The sequence below is a fragment of the Cyclopterus lumpus genome, chromosome 15 (assembly GCF_009769545.1).
Source record: "Cyclopterus lumpus isolate fCycLum1 chromosome 15, fCycLum1.pri, whole genome shotgun sequence".
Classification (NCBI taxonomy): Eukaryota; Metazoa; Chordata; class Actinopteri; order Perciformes; family Cyclopteridae; genus Cyclopterus; species Cyclopterus lumpus.
Window position 1 is genome coordinate 10,822,740 of NC_046980.1, and position 18,739 is coordinate 10,841,478.

At 39.3% G+C, this 18,739-nt stretch overlaps 1 protein-coding gene across 4 annotated transcripts in view; it reads right to left on the bottom strand.

Moving 5' to 3' along the window:
- Positions 1-18,739, bottom strand: part of kcnma1a (potassium large conductance calcium-activated channel, subfamily M, alpha member 1a) — a 122,298-nt gene that overhangs the window by 24,682 nt on the left and 78,877 nt on the right. For 3 of the 4 annotated variants that reach the window (XM_034551798.1, XM_034551799.1, XM_034551800.1), the window contains exons 10-18: positions 17,552-17,662; positions 17,270-17,375; positions 17,055-17,137; positions 16,903-16,972; positions 15,954-16,109; positions 15,321-15,430; positions 15,085-15,153; positions 10,842-10,928; positions 10,666-10,742 (exon numbers count right to left, since the gene is read on the bottom strand). In XM_034551798.1, the coding sequence (XP_034407689.1) occupies positions 10,666-10,742; positions 10,842-10,928; positions 15,085-15,153; positions 15,321-15,430; positions 15,954-16,109; positions 16,903-16,972; positions 17,055-17,137; positions 17,270-17,375; positions 17,552-17,662 (869 nt within the window). Of the gene's footprint in view, positions 1-10,665; positions 10,743-10,841; positions 10,929-13,700; positions 13,713-15,084; positions 15,154-15,320; positions 15,431-15,953; positions 16,110-16,902; positions 16,973-17,054; positions 17,138-17,269; positions 17,376-17,551; positions 17,663-18,739 lie in introns of all 4 variants that reach the window. The other variant, XM_034551801.1, reaches the window with a different exon arrangement.

An 18,739-nucleotide genomic window follows, 5' to 3' on the forward strand; every position in this document is an offset into this window, starting at 1 on the left:
GGAGTTGCAGCCGGTGGTTTTAACTGATCGGTTTTGAAAAGATGGTCTAACTTCATCCATTACTGTCAAACAATGGAGAATAAAAGTGTGAGAAAGACTGCATTAATGCTGAGGAATAAGTTAGTGATTAAACTTAAACTTATTATTGTTATTTGTTTTAAATTAGTTTTTATCAAAGATTAAAGACAAAACTAAATCAATAATTTTACTATAGGGTGTTAAACAAGTTAATTGGTCAAGAAGAAAGAGATTCATTGACTTCAAATAAATATGTAAGAAAAAAAAGATTTAAAATGCTGTATGAAAAATACAGGATTTTCTCATTTCAGTTCTGATTAAGTCAACACAAATGAATGACATAAAAACAGGAATCATTTATCATTGCATTTTTCTGAAACTGGTGTTGAAACTTCATCTTTTCTTATCCACGCTCTGACTGAAATGTTCCCAGTGACAATTACTTTGCATTTGAGACAAACATGAATTAGTAAGAAGTCTCTTTGTGTTATTTCTCAGTTGCGCTTCACTTTCTGAGAGAACAAAAATGGAGACACGGCCAAATCCCGTCAAATTCAATCAGATATTGTGTCATTTCAAGCATAATGTGTTGCAGAACACTTTCACTTCGACAAATATAAAACTAGAACTAATAATTTATAATATTACTAATTCAAAAACGTTGTATCGTAGAACATTTATAGAGGATTCATTTTGTATTGTGTATCGAAAATTTTGTTTGATTCCAGACAAAAGATGTCGTCTTATATTCTCAATCTTGGTGATTTAAACTGTAACTGCGGTTTTTAATATGATAATTTACGAATCTGAATGCAAGCTGTCCCACCAAACACACACACACACACACACACACACACACACACACACAACTTGACTGAGTCAACCTGTATGTTTGCATGTATTGAAGTGGCTGTAAAGTTGAACGGGAGAGGAGGAGCCCTGTTCCTTCCTTTGGTGGAAGGGTGGCTGGTTGGTTGTTTGGAGGAGAGAGCATGCTTGGGTGGCCCCGGGCGATAAACAGACGTTTATCCCAGCCGTCAGCTGCCTCCTTGATTTACGGGGCGCCACCGATAGCTCCTGGATTCATCTGGCCCTTGTCAAACACGTGCAGCGTTAGAGAGCGCTCACCCGCCCTGGCAGGTCCACTGTGCATCCTGAACAACGCAGACGGCAACTGTCCCTTCCTGAAATGCTAATCACATGACGGTACTGTCCTGCATGCAAGCCGTATCAGATTGTCGTGACCCAATGTAAACTGGATGATCAGGCAGAGGAATAACTACAAATGTTTACTTTTGCATGTGAGCTAAGCTGGCTTTGCCATTATGGTGTTTGCTGCTTGAGCGTGTTTTGTTTTTCATCTGCATCGCATGAAAAAGCTTTTTATGCAATGCATATTTCTTATTAATTTATTTGTTTTACGCATACAACTAAAACTAATATTATGACAGCTCCAGATCCGTTTAGTTCTGCTTAGAGACAGCCACTATTTCAAAGAGGGAACAAAGAAATGTCTTCAATATCAATATTCTTAAGGAGAACAAATACATTGGATAGAAATATACATATAAAATGTTAGAAGTGACAAATAGCAATTAACCAATATTCTTAACCAGTAGAGTAAAATATTATGCATTTAACAATTATTTAAGATTTACCTAAATTGCAATCAGCTTTGAATCGAACGCCAGCCTCTTTCTGACTTCCACTGTTCCCTGGTGTTGTAGCGCCATCTGCTGCTACATGCAGTACAATACAAAAAGAATATTTTATGGAACTACATGGTATTATCAAACACAAAATAATTTATTTTCAGTTGCTATCAATACCAGGAATTAATTTCCAATCAACATACGTTGAATTATTTAACTTATAAACTAAATAAAACAGTCTGTCTGAGTTAAACATTGAATTTCACACTGGTTAAACTGTGATTTTACTTTGTCTCTGTATAAGATACAAGACAACATCAGTATATTCTAAAGGAATATGGGACAACAAAGCAAATACTAAAGCATAGCATTAGTACTAGTTATGTTACATGACACTGGGGGGTTTCAGTCTAAACATAGAGCTGGAGCAGAATGGAGAAGGACAGAGAAACACACTTACGTGATCTGACATATCCATTATACTTATATTTGGCTGAGGAGAATGCAAAGACAAGTGGCACGTCACACAGGGGGAGAAAGGGTGTAATGAAACAGGCACATTAGGAAATAGAGACATCAACATAAGAGCGGTGTGTGGAAATTAAATCAAATGTATCTATGATGAAGTAATACCAGTGAAAAATTAAAAAAGGTACAATTAAATTATGGAAAAACCTAATGGTGGTGATGATGATGGCACAGACTAGTCAGACAGGTGGATGAAATGAGCTGCCTATTCTGAGATTGAGCCATGCTTTTAGAAAAGTGCACCCTGTAATGAGATGTAATGACAGACTAATGGCGCATTTTTTATTTTCATTAAAAAAAAAGCTACATTTGAGGTTACACAGTGGTTTCAGTGGTAGATCTAACAAAGTCATGTTTCATATTTAAAAAACTCATTATATGCTTTGACCTTTTACATTTTGATTTAAATGTGATGAGCATTGTGAGGTCTGTAGATAGAACAAATAAAAGCCACCGTGGGGTGCAAAGACAACAACTACATACTTAAGTGCGTGTAGACGTCCAGAACACAGACAGCAGACACTTACTACTCAAAACAGCCGCGGTAACAGAGCACAAATACAAAGAGACTTGATCTTTACATGCAGTCCGCATCTCTTATATAAATAGAGATTGAGATAGGGATTTTTTTGGAACATGGGTTCAATGCTTCACTTTTAAATCTCTTGGGTTGTTCTCTAAAAAGAGTTGACCAAGGTCTCCACTGTCAGAACTATTAATTATCTGGGAATTACAGTTCATAACCCAGACTCCGGAGGTACCGAAGACGGGTACCGATAGAAGTACTGATACAGTGGGCATTTGAAATGAGCTCCGAGCTGCTGACACTCCCCGCTCTTTCCCAGAGTCTTTTCCAGCAGTAAAGGTCATAGTGAGGGCCCAAGGCTGGCCTATGACACAGATCCTCAAACAGGGACCCACAGTGGCCCTGGCATCTGTCTCTAGCAATCTGCCCGCACTGCAGAGGCGGCAGACTAACTGGCTAGCATCTGGGGCGTAGCGAGGCGGCATAGGACAGAGGGTGGGGGGGGGAGGGGACCAAGCCTGCCTGGTGGACAGGAGCTGTCAGGGCAAGTTTGGTGACAGACCAGCAGGGCTGGGAAAAGGAAAATGCAAACATAATTTCCGTGTCAGGATAGATAAGGTCCCCAGCAATGAGATGCAGATGCACACACATGCACAGCCACAGAGATAGAAGTGCGCACACACACACACACACTCATACACACACACACACACACACACACACACACACACACAGTCCAAATGGCCGTGAACTAGCTGAAAGCATCTCCCGAGCCCCGGGTCTCCAACCCTTGTCCATAGCCCAGCTTTATAAAAGCTGTCAGCCTCTCCATTATATAAAACGTGTTGAGGTTTTCTCACTGAAGGAAGCTGGCTTCTTGTGCTGAGGGTCTGGACACAAAGAAAGACCATATGTAGCTAATATACAGATTTAATTCATTCTGACCAATTCTGAATAACTTCTGGGAATATTTTAAAACTTAATTTGTTGAAGACAAAAATCAATACACACAACCACACAAAGGGGAACTCTAATGGGTGCTTTTGAACTATATGTTTTAACTAGTCACAAGTGACAAAGACTGGTCTTTGCCCTCCTCTGTCCAAATGTTCCATCTTATCTTCAAAAGATTCTGCCACTAACTCAAGCCTCGTCTTATTTACATTTTCGATTTATATATGAATGATCTCTCGTAACAGAAGACTACATTCAATTAGTCAGCTAATTTGTCCAGAGATTGCTCCATTTGCACAAGGGGTTTATCAATGTCACCAAATATCACATGACTCACCTAACCCCGAAGATGAGTGCATATTAAAAAGCGGCTATTAAGTAAATACTGAATCATTAAAGACCATAAAGCAACACAGAAGTTGTTGTTTATGTGTTGCACTGTGTTGTATTAGGTTGTCCAAATGTGACTTGCATTAGAACACAGGGTGCATTAAATGAATGAGTTCTATCCAAGAAATCAATTATCCAAGTACTAAGGCTAGAACATTCTGGTTCAGATGTACACGGGGCATGAAGTCATCATGGATAAAGATGTCTTATCCTTTCAGTCTACTGGGGGAAAAACAGGGGGAATTGAGAGAGGAAATCCAACAATCCCTGACTGACAAAGCCCAATGCTCTCCTTTAGTAAACTCACTTTGTTCAGACAAAGTCAGAGTTAAAAAGGGAAAGAAATCTAAGACAGGGGAGGCTTTCCTGAAATCCTACAGGGGGTTGAGGGAGAAGTGAGATCAGTAACCATGTAATGGCCAGTAATTGGTACCAAGGGATATCAGCGTCGGCCGAACTACAAGAGGCCAAGCCAAACTCATCATGGTATGTTTGACACTAATCTAGGCTGAGTCGGCAGACGGTGGGAGAATGTTGAGAAGGAAATCGGATCTGTATGTCTGAACCAAAGGCTTTCATAGCTAGTCTACTGATGCCATGTGTAATTGACAGACGATTTAGTATTTCCCATCCACTCAAAAGCAAAATCGAAAGGAGGGTGATCTGCTAAGAGCTTTTGTCCTCAGACCTTTTCTTTATCAAGCAAACTATCACCATTTTGTTGTTTACATTTTGTGTTTTTTTTCTCGGCATGTCTATTTCTTGTTCTTTCCTAGTGTACAAAGCCTCTCTCTACCGTTTTATTTGTCTTCACTTTATCCTTAGCTCTCATCCCTTCTCTCATGCAGTGTATGTGATATGGGTAGACTGTTAAAGACTGCAGGAGATAGATACACTGCCTAAAATAATTTCAAACAGTTGTGATCAGAGGCTGAGCAGGACATGTTATACAATAAAATGTACAAATTGACACTTTCTGTCCAAAAAACAGTGTTAATTGTGGGAAGAATGGGATGTGTTCTTCTTGCGCTTGTTCTTTTCTAAAAGCCTAAAAGAGTAGAAGGGCATTTCACGTGCTTGAGATATTAATAGTTACATTCCTGAACCAATGTCAGCAATGAAAATACGTTTTAATATCAGTGCGCTGCACCTCATTTATAAGGCTCGACAAGACCGTTAGAAAACTTCAAAACACCGTTTCAGATATGATTTGCTCTTATCTTCTGCATTAAAGTGAAACTGAAGACTCGTTGATCGGAAAGGTTAAGTCAAAGGTAAAAGAAAAAAAGGAACAGAAGCAAAGCTGCTTTAACTGAAAAATGTGCAAACTGAAAACAGTGTCAACTCAGAGGTTTGTAAGGACCTTCAAATTAAATATATAAGACAATCATTTCACAAACACTATCAGTACAATACAGGCTAAAACCATGAGAATAAAATAATACGTTCCATTTGGTTATATGCAGATATCTTACCTTTACAGTTCAAAATACATCAGATCCAATAGGGATTTTATCACACAACTGCATGACTGATGCATCATGCGTTAGCCACATGTCTAACACCTACAGTACTGTACAGTACAGCAGCACCACAGAGCCACACCACCACTAACCCACCACACGTAGTACATAAACAAATAGTGTCAAATGAAAATGATGGAATAACTGAAGAATACTGATGGAATTCAACTACAAATAACATACAAGATACATATAAGATTAAGAGTTCAAATAAAATAATTAGAAAATCATAAATAAATAGATAGACAGAAAGCCAGATCGATAGGATCGATAGATAGATAAATAGATAATAAAAAAATTATTAAGCCACAGCTACACAAACTAAACTATGGAGTCACAGTTAACGGACCACACCACATGGACGTCATCACAGACACACACATACACGTACAGTACCTCTGCATGGTACAATATACACAGAGCACAAACCACAAACATCTAACAGCATGTGTTGGGCGGTGTAACTTACAGGCACGTAAAGTGGTTGCGCAATCATGAACAGAGACAGAGGAAAGTGGGTAGGCCCTCTGAAGGGTGTCCATGTTACTATGTACACTGCCTGACATGCAAGAGCAGTCTTGCTCTGAAAGGCCGCAATCAAAACAACATGCCAGTTTCATTCGTTTGTAGATGGACATCTTGGCTACAGTCATGTTTTGGGATGAGAGGAAAGGAAAAGCAGCAAGTTAATGGCAAAAGGAGAAATATTCATCCAAGGGAAGTCGGAAGGTAACTTCATCAGAGAGTGCAAGCCTTAGCCACCTGCTCCCACAGACCTAAATTAAATTAACACGCTCCAAGCGCCAAGATTTAAAATTCAAATTACTTTACCGAAAGAAAAGTCATCCAATTATTTTTTACATTTCTTGTCGGAAGAGTCAAATTTGGACACATTACAATACAACAATTATTTCTCATTTCTATTGGCTGAGTCTGGAGAGGTCAAGCTGTGTGCTAAGGCTGTAACAGGTCAAAGGGCAAAACTATAACAGTGGGAAAGAGGGTTGAGGAGAAAGGAAAGAGGGAGGGAGGCATTCAGGGAAGAGAGGCATGAGCAATGTCTTCAGCAGCAACCTCATACAATGGTTCATACATTTGTACATCCTCTATCCAATTGGCTAAAGGAGTGGATCACGTACCTGTATCCCATCATGCAGCTGTAGCCGCTCTGTCCAAGGCATCGCACTATTCTACTGGCTAGACGGGCCAATTCATGCTACCGTCTATGCAAACCTGAAGTTTCACTGCTCCACTCCCCAAGGGAAGCTTCACTCTAATGTGCATGCATGCATAAAAAGGTAAGTCTGGATAAAGGATGTATATGTTTGTAAATATTCTGTGATTCTGTATCAATTTAAAGTTAGCATATAAGTAACTTTTGAAAGAGAAAATACCATTATTCGTCTTACTGACTGATAGGTAATAAAATTGCTTATTATCCACTTGCCTCAAATGCATGAGGTGAAAATACTGAGTAGGCTTGTTTAATTGTGTCCACTCAATAAAATCAGGTCAGGATGGCATTTTAATAATTACCCATGTAGGCCTGAATCATCACCAATGCCATAATGATTGTATCAAAGAGTTTCATTGATGTTTCTATTTAATTATCATTCCAAGGAAAATGCTATTTGGAAAATAGGTGCTCTTGTTTAGGTAAGAGTGGATAGGAAAGTAGTATTACACAACCACAAACTCCTTAACTACGAGTATGTGTGTGTGTGTGTGTGTGTGTGTGTGTGTGTGTGTGTGTGTGTGTGTGTGTGTGTGTGTGTGTGTGTGAGTGAGGGAAGCTCTGAACCCCAAGGGAAGTAGGAGTGAAAGTCCTGAGAGTCGCACATCTAGATTGCTGTGACTCTGGGCAGAAACAGTCCCTGGTTCCCATTCCCTCATTGCCAAGGTGCAAACAGACAGCAGGCTAATACTGTCTGGCACCTTTACAGAGACACTTCCAGCATCTTTGACTCGGAGTCACATCGGAAAATAAGATCTTGGATGAAGTAATGCGTTTCAGCTTCTGGCCAGGGAAAGAATGGGAAACGCAGATCATAACCCATGGGATGAAGGCATCGGGGACTGTTGCATGCTGTGGCATACACATGTGCCTTATGAGCATGTAATAAGCATGCAGCAAACTTAGTTTCGGTCATAGCAACAAGAGACTATACGGAGATAACTGTTCACAGTGTTGAAACAGTTTGGGGGTATGGTAGACAAGGTGCAGCGATGCTATCACTTCATGCGGGAATTTCTTAACTTCAGAGTTTTTGCTCAGGCATTCGGACCACAGTACATGATGTTGTTTTTTACAATGTAGATTATTGACACATGGAAGGGGAGTGATGGTTAACACAAGACGTGTACAAACACGCACACGCACACGCACACGCACACACACGGACGATGTCTTTGACTTCTGACTTCACAAATACCCAGATTCTGGCCTTGAATGATAAGGGCATTCCTAATTGATAATTCAACAAGACGGCTGCCCTGATAAACTGTCTGCATGGGTTAAATCAGTCAGCATCTCCTGTAAACCACCAAGGCACAACATACTTAAACATAAGCTATCAGGGCTCTATGTTGAATATGAAGGATGTCCCAAAGAAAGCACCATTCTGATATATACCCCTAAGACTTCCCTATTCAGCAAAGATTGCAAGGAAAATTATCCTGTTACATTATCCTGTTACAGAAGCTAAAGAGTTGAACTTGTGAGCGATAGCAAGCACAGTGCACAGTAGCTTATTGCAGTGGCGGCCAAAAAGAGTGTAGGAGACAAATGCTTTTGTCCTTGAAAAGGCGTACACCATGTCATATAAACAAAACCTGAAGGAATTTCACAATCTGTAAATAATTTTTTTTAATAAAATGTATTACCATAATGCACAGAAACACACCAATGTCATCCTTGCATTTTTGCTGAATGGGTTTCAGGGGATTTAAGTTTCCTCTATAGACATCACCATTTGAGTATTGTATTATTAGACGTGACTCTGGCATGACTTCGCCATCTAGTGGCAATCTAACGCTATGGCAAGTAACACTGTACTGCTGGTGAAATTAATCCAATGCAGCAAGTATAAAACTTTTTTTTTTAAACGCATAAGACGTGTGTGGTGACATTTCAACTCTTAAGAGGAACTGATGATCTCTGAAACCTCGGCCAGAGCAGGACGAGGACCCACAGTTTACAAAGGGGCTGAGATCACAGAGAAGTGGGGCAAGGGGGATACCAGATTGTTTTGATTGTGTTTTGGCAACCTAGGTCGTTAGGATTTGCTGAACTTCCCACGTGGACATTTTCTGCTCTCTGAAAGTACAGCCGCACACAAAACCTCCTTTGACGGAAAGCAGATCAATTTAAACTTCAATGGTTCTTGTTAATTTCCTTCCCCTAATGTTAGCTCTACTAAATCTATGATTACTGTATGGCATCCGTGATTTTTAGTACGTTCCTTCCGTACTTTCTTGGAGCATTACGCTATAGGGAGGTTAATCATTGATAATGGCATAAGACTTGCCTGCAGATTGGCTTCCAAATGCCATATGAGATTGGTTGGATGATCAAATAGTAAAAGGAAAAACTGCAGATCTTGCCGGCCACATCCGATCAAGTCACACTTAATTGTCATTTCCAACCAGTGAGAGCATCAGCTGACTGGGGCCGTCATGAGAAGGCCTGATGCTGGTATGAGTCTTTTTTTCAGCTGTTTTGGTTTTGGTCTGGTCTAAGCACAGTACAGTAGAAATGAGAGGCGAGGAGAAGGATGCAGAAGCTACACTGGTACATGCAACATAGATACAGTATACTATTAGCTGAAGAGGAAAAAACAATTGAACTGCACTCTGGGTAAAAGTACAGCCATTTTCGTTTTACTCACAATAAATCACTACCAGTGAGTAGTTAAAATAAAGTGGTGTTTTCCAATGGCAGCAGGGAAGGAAATACATCAAAAGTGTGTCACTGGTCATAAACAAACATGGGAAAGACAACAGAAGAGAACAAAACATGATAGAAGAGAACATACTGTCATACAGACATCCCTTGCAGTAATGGAACTGTCATCTTTCTAAATGCAACTCTCGTGTTGGGAACTAATAACATAAAACACAACGCCATGTCGATCACCTTGGTCTCAGACATGACGATGTTATGAAATCAAACCGAAGTAAACAGTTTGTCTAAATAAAAGTGTGGAAAAGCCTGATGATTCTATTGAGCTGGGAGAGCAAGAGATTGTCTGAATAATTGAAATGACGCAGACAAAAGAAGGAAATGGTGGGTATCTTTTTGAAAACCAGGCTTTGTCTCTAACAGGCTGCTTACAGTAATTGTCTGTGACCTTTTAGTGGAAATATGGGATATTCACCTGAATTATTTATCCAGTGGCTAACATGTCCTGACAAGTGACTACTGTGCATAGGTCAGGTTGTATTCATGTGCTGTTCCTGCCTTAATGGTAATGTTATGTCTGCAGAATTAAATTGGGAAACTCTCCATTTGACAGGGTGTATTGTCTGAAATGTAACAATTAAGATCACAGAGGCTGAGCTCATTACTCTCATAGCATTTGCATGTAAACTTAATAAAATACAGTGGGTCATATGTTCTAATATTTTAAATATTGCAGTAAAAAAAGCTCATTGTCCTATACATTGTCTCTCTTATTGTGGATGTTTTCCATGTTTGGTCTGTACAGCTGTCAACTAGCACAATGCCAATTCTATCTACTCTATGCCTCAGGTCTTTATAATGTCATAAAGCACAACTACATTCTTTGTTTGTGTAAATAAAGAAGAATAAAAACATACACATACAGATATTGACTGATGTACATTCCCTAATGGAATTATGGAAGTTCAAATGGGACCTATAATAAACACTTTCCTAAGGGTAAAATGGTGTGACAACATGCAGCATTGCCTTTAAAATCACATGAACAATGAGAGGTACAGTTTGATACAAACCGTAAGTGTAATGAGAGACACAGACCCACAAGTAGGTTATGGACTGAGAGAAAGGGAAGGAGGGGTGTCAATGGGGAAAAATAAAGGCGCAGCTACTCACGTCGTTTGCAGCCACACTTCTTGATCCGCTTAGCGTCTGTGATGTCGTCATGACAAGCTTTGCAGTAGAAAAATGCTCTAAAAGTAACACAGTAAAAATGTTTAGCACTTGGAATAATCAAACTGGCCCTTTACACATAATTGGTGATCAGCTGTTCATCAGGATTGACATATTACCTCTTCACTTCCTTGGCATCACTGGCGATAAAAAATCCCAGCGTTCCTTCCTGCAACTTGACATGGTTACCCGGGTTGATGAGGATGCTGGGATATCAGAGAAATAGACACATCATGCTCATCAACTTCTGGACAACGCTCCACTCCGTTCATGATCATAACACGCTAATCAAGAGGAATGGTACACAGACTTGTTGAAGCCGTTAATCGGATGTGCACTGTGCTTATCTGGACTTTTTTGTTGTTGTTTTGATTGTGGGCAATTTGCTGATGTGATACTCACATGGATGGACAGAATGTATAACAGTATGATCGCACATTACATATTAATTATTTTCTTTATAGTATGGTATTGGTTTGCCACAGGGTGAGAAGGGTGACAGAGAGGTACGAGTAAAGGGACACGGGCAGAAAGAATTAAAATTATGGCTATGGAGTGGTTTTAGTGTCAGCACTCAAATACAGTCATCTAGTCCAAACGGATGTCATGATGGCCATTGAGACATGGCTGCAGTACAGAGAATGTACAGTAAGAGTTGTTATCTCGGTTAGTAGTTGACAGTGGGATGCAAGGGAATGAACAGCTTTTTTCCTACCGATACAAAGTGGATTGCACTCTCGTGACTCTGCTATACTAGGAAAAAAATCCAAGTCCAAAGGTGGAGAAACTCGTGCTCACTTGAATTATAGGGAGAAAATAATCACAATGCATATCCAGCAAGATCAATATTGACTTATTTGACTGCATTAATTATATGCATATATCTAAAGATACAAATATGCTGGTATGCTGAAAAAAAAGCTGAACTAAAAAGAAATATCAAGGGATTAATTAGCAAACCATTTATATTTAGTGTGGGACTCCTGAGCACTTACAGTGGCTGGCTGTATCATTCCCCATTAATTAGACTGAGACAACGAGTAGACACAACACATACTGTACGCTCATACATACACACGCACACACCCACACTGGTCATTAATGGTTACCTGTGGGCAACAATCATCAATGATGTAAGTGTGAACTAAGAAATCAAAACACTGAACCCACAAATCGTTAAGGGTTACACTCCTTCAGAATACGATGAGCCCAGATGAAAGACGACAAACTATTGATATTTTTATTTAATTTACTCAATTTTAAACTCAAACTTTTGTCAATTTGTGACAATAATACTTTCATATGGCTCACAAAACTACTGTCGGTGCTGAGGTAACGTGTTTCTTACCATCTAGAATTTTATGAACTAATTTTGAAAAAGTATATTATCTGTGCAGAAGTGAAGTAGTACATCTGAGAAAACATCTTTCCTCTGGGCTCTGGAAAAGGCTACATTGGAGAAAATAAACAAAAATATTAAGGGAGCAATTGAATCCATACACATATCGGGGCTGTGATCAAATTGCACCAGTACATTTTTACCTCCACATTTTTCTTTTCAATAAGTAAAATAGAATCTAACATCCTCTCAGATTAAATGGCCCCCAGAGAAGTAAAGAGGCGTTACGCCTGGCATGCGCTTTAGTGAAAATAAATGAAAGAAACAGATCAAAGATCACAGTTCCACAAACATTGCTGCCCAAATCTGAGATTTTACAGGAGTATCTATCCAAGACATTTTTCTTTGTTCAGGTGTAAACTGGTGAATAGAAGCTTAAAAAGCATCAAAACCTCATATTGTGAGCAACAAAGCAAGCATCAAACACCGTATGTGATCGTGTCATAGCATGCAGTTACAGAACCATACAGCATGAAGAGGACAATAATCAGACAGAAAGGCAAAGCCACTGTAGTACAGGTATAAGGACAGGTACGTAGATGCAGACGGTTGCAGTAACTTCTGTGCAGTTGGATTGTTTCTCAAACACCAAACTGACAGGAAGTGACCTCACTTAAGAACATCTACTCAAGAGACGCACAAGCATGACAGAACATAGTGGCTGAGAGACACACGCTCATTCACACTTAAACTCTTCCTTTCGAGGTAATCACACATAAACCAGACATACTGACGTGCACAGATGGGTATACGTTTAACTCTGAGAACATGGGAGGGTGATGGAATGCAAAAGTGAAATGTGGGGCCCTTTATGAATATTTTAGCCTATGGTTATTATGTTTCAGCTTGGATCCACTTAATGCCATCCAAAATCCATCACTTCCATGCCTTTTACTAGTGTGTCAATTGATGAAAAGAAAACACAAATTGGTGAGCTGCTGCTGGTGTAATGAAACCATGAAGAAAAAGATGTTGTATCGTATTATATCAGCCACTGCCAACAGCAATGGTGGATAATCAGTCACTGTATTTCAAGATTAAATCCATAATGTAGAACAACAGATTACCAGTGTTTATCGACCCATCTGAGATCTAAGTTATGCGTAAACAAACTCCTCACTGGTTCTGAGTCAAAGAACCATGGAGTACTGATTTAACAACACCATGAGTGGAAGAACTTGCTTGGCAAAGCAAACATACAGTAGGGTAACAACTGGGCAACACTGAAAAAGAACTGAAAGTGAGAAAAACAAACTAAGGAAAGGACTGGTAAAGGACAAAACTCAAAGGATCAAATAGAAATGGAGAAAGGGTGAGCGTTGGGCCTTGGTACACCGACAACAGCAAAGACACAGAAACAGCACTTCTACAAACATGTCCAATTTATCTACCCTCTCTCTGCCTGCAAAGAAGTTAGTGCATTAAGCACAAGGGACACCATAAAAAAAAAAGAGTTAGGAATAGAGGCCTGTGAGATAGTGTTTGGAAAAATATCCTTGGGGAAACTCCCAAAGTCAGAAGCTTTAAAGTGGTGGAGATTGGGTTGAACTTTGGAAGTAAGATAAGGTAGAGGGCATACCGCTTTCGGCTTCTGCAAACAACAAGAAAACATCTCAAATCAAACAGTTGTCATGAACATAAACGAATAGGAGAATATGACTGTTTCTAATGTTTCCTTATATGGCAGCACGAGGCGCAACTCTGTACAGACACACAATGAAGTTATTTCATGCTTGTCCAAAAGGTGCGGTCCTCGCACCTAAAGACATGTATGTTCACTTAAAGAAATTCTGTTGGATTTTAAAGTTGGTTATCTTTTGACAAAGACGTGAAAAAACCAAATGACACTGGACATTGTGGCAGTACATCTTCTAGAAAAGAGCTGTAGGTAATACAATAACTATTTTCAATAACTTAACTAGTTAAAAAGACCGAAAATAGCACAGTGTAGGATAAAATATGTACACAAAATCTATATATTTAAGTTTGGTTCTAACGTGTAATATCAAAATGACCACAATTTAACATGCAACTCTTCCAGTACACAAAAAAACATTTGACACAGGTGAAAGGGGAAGAGTGAGTGAGTTTTGGCATTTGAGATAAGTAAAAACAATAGGACTTCATGTTGTTATTGGTGATAAGCCGGACACTGATGTAGAGTTACTCGTTATCATACAGACTGAACAGGGACACAAAGGAATCAAGTTAAGGAAAAACATGACGTGAAATTTGAATGTGCAACAAATTGATAATTCAGGTGTGATTATATTTCTTATTTGACAGCACGATATAATCAACATAGGACAAAGACATGTTGCAGTGCCGTTACCTACAGTAATAAACCAAGAAGACATTTCAACCAGATCGTTATCCTTTATCCTGCATATCTGCAAGGTTTGGTAAAAGTATCAGACGTGTTGATATGTAGTTAGCACCACCGAGAACATGCAGTCAGTATTAGCAGTCCCATTGAATTTTGCCAAGTAGCATGAAATTCCAAAAAGTTGTCATCAGAATTCAATTCAATTTGGAGAAAGATGAGGCCAAGAGGGCAAGAAATAAGTAAGGTTTTGGTGCAGATCCATGTTTTTTCACTAAGTTTCTTAAAAAATATATTTATCATGTACCACTGCACTTTGGCACACTAAAATGAAAAACAGAAACTCAAGATGACTGTGCAGCCTTGGCAGAGGTTTGTGCTCTCTGAGTGCTTTCTGTTATTGTGTGTAATGATGCTTACATTGGCATGCTAACATTCAAACGTCATTCACAAAATGAATGTCTATCAAATATCAACTGTTATTAAAGCTACAAAAGAGGATTTGGGGGGGGAAAAAAAATATTTAATATATAATAATATATATTTTTCTTAAAAGATCCGCTTGAAGCGAGTCACACAGTAGTTCACTTTTAACACAGTTATACCTGACGTTAGTGGAATAAAAATGCAATAAACAAACCTGCTTTCTCTTTGCTCCGACTTGTATTCGATCGCAATAAGTAGCAGCTTCAACTTCACGTAACACAGCCTGAAAAACATATGCACTTATTAGAGGACAGCAGTGTATGAGCAAACAACGGATGTGTTCAAACGCCTTTGAAATTCACATCTTGCGTTTCTTTCCTCACTTCAGAGTTGTTAGCTATACCTACCACTGACAGTGGGCTTGCTGAGCGAGGAAAGAGCGATACTTACTCACAGACAGTGGGGAAGGTGAGGCCGACAAAGGCACTGGACAAATACTCTGTGTACATCTCATTAGCCACCCCTTCTAGGTAATACTTCTGCCATGTATCCTCCTCAATCTGACAACAACAAAAAAAAACAAGCATGGAAATGTCAGAAGGCAAAAAAAGAGACACTGTTTTTCTTCAAATATCGGCCCAATGTGGTCTGCAGATGTTCCACCGCACACCATCAGCCTGTTCATTACAAGACGATTCATCATCTTTATGACAAGAGAACAGTTCTTTGAAAAAGAGAAGCACCTCTTCAATTTTGAGCCACAGACACACTAAACAGATTCCATATGAAATCTCACAGTAAAATACGATGTGCCGGGACGACTGAAATCATTTAAATGGAAGTCTTTCTCTGGACAAAGATGTCAACCTTTTTCCGGGGACTGTACTGTGTTTGACAGATCTAGTCCATCTGTCGGCAGAGAGCCTACTGTATCCACTTATCGTAAACCTCACCTTCAATCGCTGAATAAATCATCTAATTTACAAAAAAAATGCGATGGGAAAATTCATTCATCCCCATTACTTCAGTCCGTTCAGAAGGAGCGGCTGAGACCAGGCAAGTTGATCTTGTCCTCTGTGTTACCTCAATGAAGGACCTCATAGAGAAGAGGTTGGCTAGCATGGTGGACAGGCCCTGAGCCAGACAGCTCTGGGCAATGAAGCCTGCCTTCAGCTCAGCCAGACAGATAGCATCGTCACCCTCCCTCCAGTTCCAGCTTGGAATGTTCAGCAGATGGGCCTTCAGCACATGACAGAAAGACGAGGTCACACGACACAGAAATCTAAGCAAATGATTCATGATTCAAGGGGGAACACCATCATTTTCTGGCTCGTACTTGTATTTTCGGCTTGGTCACAATACACAACAATACACTGCCTGTCTGAATAAACATGTATTCACTCTCTCTCTCTCTGTGTAACACTCCGGTACCTGTCTACAGCACCTGTCTTTCTTTTGGATTTTATTTACCCCCCCCCCCAAAATGTAGAACTTTTTCTCAAAGTGGGAAATGTCGAAGCTGTTTGAAGAAAGTGATTTATAGTTATGAAAACATGGATAAAAGGTCTACACACTGTGTCAATAGAGATGCAATCTTTAAATGCATGTGTAGAGGCTATTTAAAGCTCAGTGTGAAGAAGAGCATCAGCTTGGAACCTCACTTTAAAAGCACAAGATTGATTTGATTCTTTCCTTAGAAATTAAAAAAATAATACAATTTCAATGCTACGCAACACAATAATGTATGTGACTTTCATAATAGTCATTATGAATTTGAGCAATGAAAAGGTCCATATTTGCATGAATTGTCATGTTATACGTTACTGGTCCTTCTGGAGTTAAGGGAGAGAGTGGTCAAGGGAGTCAGTGGTCACTCGTATAAAACATGCTGTTGTGAATTACCAAATGATGAATACAACTACTGAAATGCAGCACACATTGCTGTATGATATACATGTTTAGTCTTGTGAGATAAATAAAGAGCATCCAGATAAAGCAATCTTTTATCTCACAGGGCACCAAAAGGTCTTACCTTGTTGTGGTACTGTAGCATCTGTGTAATTATTCTGATCTTGGGATGGTAGTTCTTGATCGAAATAACCCTTGAAGCAGAAAACAAATGGCACAATGTAACACACAATTAATTCATTTTCCAGTGATTTCCAAGTCCAGACAATACAATACCTCATGATGTTGGAGGCATCTTCAGCATCAGGATCTGCACAGTACTTATTGGCTAGGATTAAGCAGGCATCTGCTGACTCGATCTATGTGTAGGGACCAAAGAAACAGATAAGTTAACATTATAGTCAATTCACATTAACAAGCAATTTATTCAACACTTTAATTCAACAACTTGTATGTGATGTCATGTCTCATAGAGATGTCCCTGACTGTACCTTCACTCTGGCGAGGTCGTGAGGGTTGAGAACAGATCCCTGGTAGAACTCTACTTGGGTAAAATGGCGTTTGAACAAGGCTTCCAGCTCAAGATTAGGGGAAATACTAACACACAGAGAAAAGATGAGAGGGGTTAGCATACATCATATATGTATATATATATATATATATATATATATATATATATATATATATATATATATATATATACTGCCTGTGTATTGTTGCACTGTTCGGCTACTTTGTGTTCTGCTACACGTGGTGAGGACGTAAAAACTTACTTATGGAGAAAAACAATTTCAACATTGACATCATCCCTGTCCTTGTGTAGGAAGTCTTTGAGGAAGTTGGAGACACTTTCGAGGGTAATATGACCACAGACCACAATATGCCTGGAAGGGGGGAAGACATCATCTTGAGTGGGCAGCATAAATCACTGCAGACACTGGCATGTCTCCCACAGATAATCAGTCAGACCAAAGCACTCTCACATCTCAAATACAGACTAAAAGAAAGCTGTATACATGTCAAGAAATGCCATTTCAAAGCAAACAAGTAACTGAATTAAATCTTCCTTTTTTTTTGCCCTAAAAGTGAACATTTTCCTCCATGAAACAAAAGTGGTTAAATTCTGCACAACAAGTGCAATCAAACACTCAACTCTGAACCACTTAAGACATTCTAAGATATAATCACACAGCCCACAGTGGTTGGATTGTCTTCCGTTCTCAATATAAAAACTGTCCCTTCGGCCAAACCACCCCTTCGTGATCTGAATGCATGTTGACAAAGACATGCACATCAATATGATTGTGCTTTTATACAGGACATTACTAAAAACGTTCAAAGTGATTTGGAGGCCTGCGGTTGACACAAATTCTAAACAGGACCTCTGAGTTTTTGACGGGCCCGCTGGCAAAAGATGTAGCGCATTACAGCAGGGGGACCTGTCAGACTGCGCACAGGGCTGATTACAGAAGTGAGGAAGTACCAAGTTAGATTGGAACGATTTTGGAGTTGAGGTTGTGACCCAGTTTGTCCTCTGAGTGCCGTTCAAGTTCAAAGATCAGCTTCACATTTATTTCATGAGATGAGAGTAATTTGGGCACATGTCTTACATTTAAACTTTAAATGATGAACTGTTTCAACAATGAAACTTCAGTTTCAATTCAATTCAATTCAGTCATTATTTTTTTTCTTTAAAGTTAATGTTCAGGTTATCGGTTATCTTGCTCCTCAAATGTTATTGTTGCCATTTCTTAAATGAATTGAACATAGTAGAGAACATTGTCGTTATTAAAATGGTTGGAACTCAACCATGATATAGTTATGATAAGCAATTTAAATCGCACTAATCCGGTGGATTTAAGACAATTGATATGCTTCATTTGCACTGTGGTAAGATGAGCTGCCCTTCTGGAGTTAAAGTTAAATGTCACCAGGTCTTATTGCCAAACCCCTAAATGAGA